General features: G+C 30.0%; 2 protein-coding genes across 2 annotated transcripts; both read right to left on the minus strand.

Moving 5' to 3' along the window:
- Positions 1–406: 406 nt before the first annotated feature.
- Positions 407–2,506, minus strand: LOC131597771 (uncharacterized). The gene is made up of 3 exons (XM_058870444.1): positions 2,401–2,506; positions 1,887–2,308; positions 407–1,090 (listed from the first exon to the last, which is right to left on the minus strand). The coding sequence occupies exons 1-3, from the start codon at positions 2,462–2,464 to the stop codon at positions 407–409; spliced, it is 1,170 nt and encodes a 389-aa protein (XP_058726427.1). The 5' UTR covers positions 2,465–2,506.
- A 384-nt stretch (positions 2,507–2,890) lies between these two features.
- Positions 2,891–4,728, minus strand: LOC131597772 (uncharacterized). Its single transcript, XM_058870445.1, has 3 exons — positions 4,689–4,728; positions 3,439–3,871; positions 2,891–3,162 (listed from the first exon to the last, which is right to left on the minus strand). Exons 2-3 carry the CDS (start codon positions 3,869–3,871, stop codon positions 2,891–2,893), a joined length of 705 nt encoding a protein of 234 aa, XP_058726428.1. The 5' UTR covers positions 4,689–4,728.
- Positions 4,729–6,443: the final 1,715 nt, after the last annotated feature.

Consider the following 6,443-nt stretch of genomic DNA (forward strand, 5'->3'; position numbering starts at 1 on the left):
CTTACTTTGGGTTGATTGGTTACTTTTTTCCGGTATGCCTCTTGGCTTTTGGATCGGAATTAGTGTTTTCGTCTGTATTTGTAAGGATTTGAGTACCTATGTACTTCACTTTTCAATATAATTGCTTATAAAGAAATTTTTATGTTCAAATTCGGAAAAATTATTATTATCAGAATTCAGAGGATTTCAAAAATATACAAGTGCCCCATATTTTAGTGTTTCTCCATTGATCTAGTTATGAGTCACTTTTTCGTCACTAACATCGTATCTCAATAAATTAGAGAGTGATATTATCTATAAACTAAGGGTGTTATCATAATATGAATTATCAAACAAATATGATATAGAAAGAGCAATTTCAATGTTATTTTCCTTTAACAACTTCTAGAAACAAATTCAATACATATTACAATGAGACTAGTGATGCTTGTAACACTAAGCATTTTCCAGACAATAATGATACTCTACTCCTCGAGTACAAAATCATGTTTTTACCGGCCGTTGATAGCTTCCTCCAATAGAGGCTTGAATGTATAATATTTGAAAAAAGTGAAAAATGCAAAAATATGTACAAAAGTATTGGTAGGGAAGAAAGTATTGCAATTGAACTAGGTACCCACTTTAAACCATGATAGTATATAATGAAGAAGGCACTGCTAAAAGCTACCATCATGCTTGCGATGGAGATGAACAATGTGATCAATCCAAATACTAGCTTTAGAGGCAATGATTTATAAAAATCATACTCTCTATAACGTGAGACAAGAATAGACAAGAAGATCAATATTGCTGTTGAAGATGAGACAAGTGCCAATGCATCTGATATTGCAAACACCAAAAAAGATGTTTTAGATAAATAATTTGATTTTCCGGTGTCATCGTTTGTTCCTCCTGGTAAACTAGTTGCAGCAGTGAAAACTCCAGTAGCAATGACAGTTGAAATTAGCATGCAAGACTCGGCCGTTTTTTTCATCCACTCCTCTCCCTTTTCCCTTAGTTTTTCATGCTCTTTTGAGAATAACTCTTGTGGAGTGAAGTTTTCAGAGTTTCTTCTCTCTATTTGTTCTGACTTCATTATCTTCTTTACTCTCTATAGTATGAAAACATAATAAAAAATATCCGAGTTTAATTTAAATAGCAAATTAGGAAAATGATGCATAAAACATTAATTTTGACCGTCCAAACCAATTTTTAGTTTGACATTTTTATTTATCTTAGGAATCATAAACCCATGTCTATCTAAATCATGTCTGTCTTAGTTGTTCTAGATTCATATAGAATTGATGACCCCTATGTTTTGAATGACTATTGTTACTATGTTAAAGAAGTTAGTTTTACATAACATAAAGTTTGGACGATGAGGTTCTACATGTCTTTAATTTCACCCATAACATAAATTTCTATTTATACATTAGACATGAATGTGAATACTTTCTTTATACATTAGACATGAATATGAATACTTTCTTTTCTATAAGCTTGTGAAACTCAAGTTTCTACATTGATTTGTTTTGTTTAGTTGAATGGATTCACTTATACAAATTTAGTTCATACTAAAACAATAATAAAGTTATTACCTATGTATATTACCCAGACACACAAATATATATATATATATATATATATATATATATATATATATATATATATATATATAAAGAGAGAGAGAGAATTATAAAATTCAATTTAATTATAAACAAAAATATCAATTCATTGTAATAAAGTATTAAAAAATTTATATGAAACAAAATCAATTGTTCCGCAAAAATATTTTAAGAAGCAAGGGTTAACTTTTTCATTATAAAAAGAATCTGAGAAATACAATTAAATTTGCAGATCCATGTAGTTCCTTATGAAAATTAAGCAACTAGATAAAGAAATTGTACCTCAAACCACAATAACTCGAGGGACATTTGAAAAGCTGCTCCAGAAACCAATTCAAGTTGACTTTGAGGTGCTAATTTTGCAGCCAAATGCAATAAATTGTTTCGTTTTTTATCTGTATACATACTTATGAAATTCTTTATATACTCTATTTGAAGTACCATGTTGAAGATACTAGCATGGCGATGCAAAACAGCTATGTGTAATATAGTTCTATTTTTGCAATCCGTATCCCATATCAATTCAGGATAACCACTGATAAGCTCTGATAAGAATCTAAAATTTCCAACTTTTGCAGCATGAAATATAAGTTGGAAAGGTTCATTTCTGATTTTTCTTAACTCCGCTTCCGAATAGTAGTATTTATCAAGAATCGTGGTCCAGAGAAATTTAACCAATTGCGAAAACACTTGATTTTCCATATCTGCAATAGGAAAGTTTGTTACTTGACATAAAATACATAAAACAAATGTAAAAGAATGAATGATAAAATCAAAAGGGATTATATTTATTTACAAGGATTGGTCATAATGGGATTAAGATCATGTTTTGGACCATGACAAGAAGAATCCAAAAGCATTTGATTTGTAGCCAACGTATGTAAAGCTGTATATTGATTTGCTCCGCGTGCAAAAGCTAGCGCATTCTTATCTCTTACCATTTTCAAGGCTAAGTCTGAAAGTAAAATAAAAAGATCAAGATTAGTATTTTCATAATTGATAAGCCTTTGATAAACAATTGAAATCACTATCTTTAAATGCAAATTTAATTTTTTATAAAACAAATTTTATTATATGAATTTTTAAACCATTGGATCTTGAACGAATTACTAGTGATGTTCTGAATGCGGCATTTCCTAATAGCAGGGAATCTGAATTTCAAAACCTTGCTCATTATGGTCTACGTTAATACTTACCATAGATGCCAGTGCGGAGGCAATCAAAGAACAATAAATTCCAATCCTTTTCTTCAAAGGAATGTATAGTTTTATCATATAAATGCCATGTCATTTTGTATTTTCCGTTGAAAGCAGCATACTGAATTTTTCTCGCAAATCCAAGTCATTATCATCTAAAATTTTCAACAGCTGCTTCACAAATTCAGTCTGGATTGCACCTACTGCAACATGCAGTAGCGTATGCCCCCCTTCGGTTATGGCAGCATTTTTCAGTTTGTTTTCCCTGTCTATCATTCTCTTGGCTGCTGGCCAGTTTCCTTTTACAGCATGCTTGTAAATGGGAACACAAAGGTTGAGAAAATTTTTCTTTGGATTGTCACCTTAAACAAAATAATACAAAAAATTAAAAGATCAAAATAATATCAACGTTGTGATTTTAAATTTCATTTGCGTCTAAGCATGCAATTGTGAATATTGCGGTTGCAATTTGGAATGGAGACGTTGTAGTATGAATTAATCATTTATTAATATAAAATATTATACTTTATTATCTATCTTCATCACATACCTTATATTTCTTTTTTAAAAATATTGTTCATTTTTAGTCAACAGTGTTTTCTATTGATCACTACATATTTGGTATCGTTTATAAGTACATAACATTTTGAGGGAGAGAGAGAAAACCATACTTGTTTCTTTCAAAAACTCCAAGTTAGGAATGTTGAGTTCATTAGAAACAATCATTTCCCTGTGAAAATGAAATGTATGAATCCATAACTTGTCAAGCTCATCCCACATTTCCTTTGCTGTATTGCAACATGCAACTCTTTTACGATCATCGGGGTTTAAGGCACAAAATAAAATATGTTTAGCTTTTGCTTCTTGTTCCATCATCTTCATGTCTTCATCATTGAACTCATCTTCAGACTTCTCAATTTCTGTTCCATTCTTTATCACTAGCCAAAGTTTGTAATCAACAGATTGTATGAATATCTTCATATGCTCCTTCCACTCAGTGCAATTTTCACGATCGAAGTATGGTGGCTCTAAAATGGATCCTCTTCCAACTATGGTCGATGTTGAATCCATCTTTAGACAAGATTAAGAAATCAAATTATGGATAACTTATTGAATTTAAATCTTAAAAAAAATTAAATTCAACACAAATATTTATATTTATGTCACATGGGCTCTAAAATGGATCCTCGTTGAATCCATTTTTTCAGAAAATTATATTTTCTACAATGATGCATGACTCGATGTGCTTTTATAAATTTTAGCAAGAACCAACAAAATATATATAATTCTGGTCTTGTTAGTAAATAGTATTTCACGAGGTGATTTTTTTCTTGCATTCTTATCCTGTTAAAAAAAAGGTGTTGAAAAAATTATCAATATAAAGTAATAAAATTAAATTTTTATTCTAATAATATAAAAAAATATATTATTTGGACATTATTTATATTTTTGCCACATGGGCGATGACATCATTTTATTAAATGAAGTTATAAAAAAAAGTTTCGAAATAAAATTTAATTTAATTTTTAAAAACTATTATCTTAAAAAATAAAAAATAGGTGGAAATGTTGAAATAATGGAAAAAAATAAGTGTAACTTCTACAAAATGGTAATTGTACATTTTGGCAGTTAAAATAAAAATATGTATACGAAATTACCTATAGTAAAATAATCAAAATTTAATTAAAATTAATTTAAAACAGTCATATTAAATTTGATAAAAAAATAATGTAAATTCATTTTTCATAATTTTTTTGATCGAAGTGTGAATGAATTTGAAATTACAATTTAACTTGAAAGTATAAGAAAAACGAGTTGGATATTAAAGGAGCTTGGTGACAAAGTACTACAAGAACCATCCATGATTCCTTATTTAGAGAAGTCATACCTGAAAACACACGTAATAGGACTTCAATTTATGCTCCTTCTCTTGCCTACACAAATATATCAAAAAAATATTTTCAGTCAGCGGCCAGCATGTAGTTTTCACTTCTAAAAAATATTATAAAAAAAGGAAATTAATAATTAATAAAGTAATGTAAAGAGAAGTTACTCTGATTTTGTTGTAATATGTGTTTTTGTGGTTGAAGTTATATATACACCAGTATACAACTTAAAGGTGAAGCAAGCAAAGATAAAAAGGAGACTGTGATAATTGATAAATGAAGCAAGGTATATTGTGGAAAATTGTACAACATCCCTAAAGCATAAAGAATTGAGTGCCAAGGAAATATCCATTCAAAAGAAAAATCAAGAGTAAAATTATTTTCCTTTAATTGATTAAAAAAATTAAACAAAATTAATATTTTTTATTAATTCAAATTATACGGTAAAAAAACTTTAAACTCAGTATAACAAAAAGCAGTGTTGCCATATTTTTCTCGCAAATCCAAGTCATTATCATCTAAAATTTTCAATAGCTGCTTCACAAATTCAGTCTGGAAAAATAATAAGATTTTTTTTCCAATTTTTTGTAATGACGTCCCCTGATGATAATGATAAATTATAGCTTACATTGATTGGCTCCTTTGTCTCGCGGTGGACGTACCTCCGGATCTTCTTCCTCCGGACATCCACCTCCTCCGTCATATGTTTCGGCTCCGGTTACACCTCCTCCGTCATTTGTTACTTTCAGTTGTACGTATTTTTATTAAAATAATAAATAAACCTTTTGAAATTTGGAAGCCTTTTTTTCTCCCCACCACTCTCTCATCCCCACCTACCCATGTTTAACAATATGTAACTTTAATTTTATGTAATATTATCGTTGTAATTTTCACCCGATTAAATAAAGCGAATTGTTCATTTTCTTCTGTCCAGACCTATTTTCGGAAGTGCATTTCCGAATTCCTCCAAGGGGGGTGCGCTCGGAGATGAACTTCCGAAACACCACATTTTCTGAAAAGTGACTTTATTTCGGAGATGCATCTCCGAAATCAATATTTTATATTAAAAAAAAACACGTTTTCGGAAGTTCATTTCCGAAAACACCTTTTTCAAGAAAAAAAGTACAGTTTCGGAAATGAACTTCCGAAACAAGGGGTATTGTGGTAAATTCACCGGAGGTGGCCAAGAAGGTTGGGAGGTGGGTGAAGAAATTCTCTTAAAAATTTTTATTAAGTTCTTTACTTCTAGACAACATTTCTACTTTAATAAATTTACAGTTATTCCATCTTGTTTCTTTAGTCTAAAGCTTCTTGGCACAATATTTCTACTTTAATAAATTTATGATTCTTGCAAGTTGATCGTTTGGTCTAAAGCTACTTCATAAATAGAAAAAATGTATTTTTAACCCTACCACTTCATGAGTAAGGAGAAGATTAGAAGTTGTCAAATCATTTTTTCATATTTTGATATTGTGGGTGTTCCCCTAGTTTCCCATTGTGTGGAAATTGAAAGGCCTTCAGAACACATGATAAAAATATAAGGAGATAGAAAAATCTATTTGTCGCAACCCTCTACCATGAATGACAGGTCCCACCATTTTTCCATTGATGATCCTTGAGTAATCCACAATCTTAACAAAAAACATATTTCGAGCTATCTATTTGTGATTGAACCTCATCATTTCCTCATTGAAGTATTCTCGGTTATTTTTTAATTTTCATATAATGCCCTAACTCATTTATTTGTTGGTGCACAA

This window comes from Vicia villosa, linkage group LG4 (genome assembly GCF_029867415.1).
Source record: "Vicia villosa cultivar HV-30 ecotype Madison, WI linkage group LG4, Vvil1.0, whole genome shotgun sequence".
NCBI classification, from domain to species: Eukaryota; Viridiplantae; Streptophyta; class Magnoliopsida; order Fabales; family Fabaceae; genus Vicia; species Vicia villosa.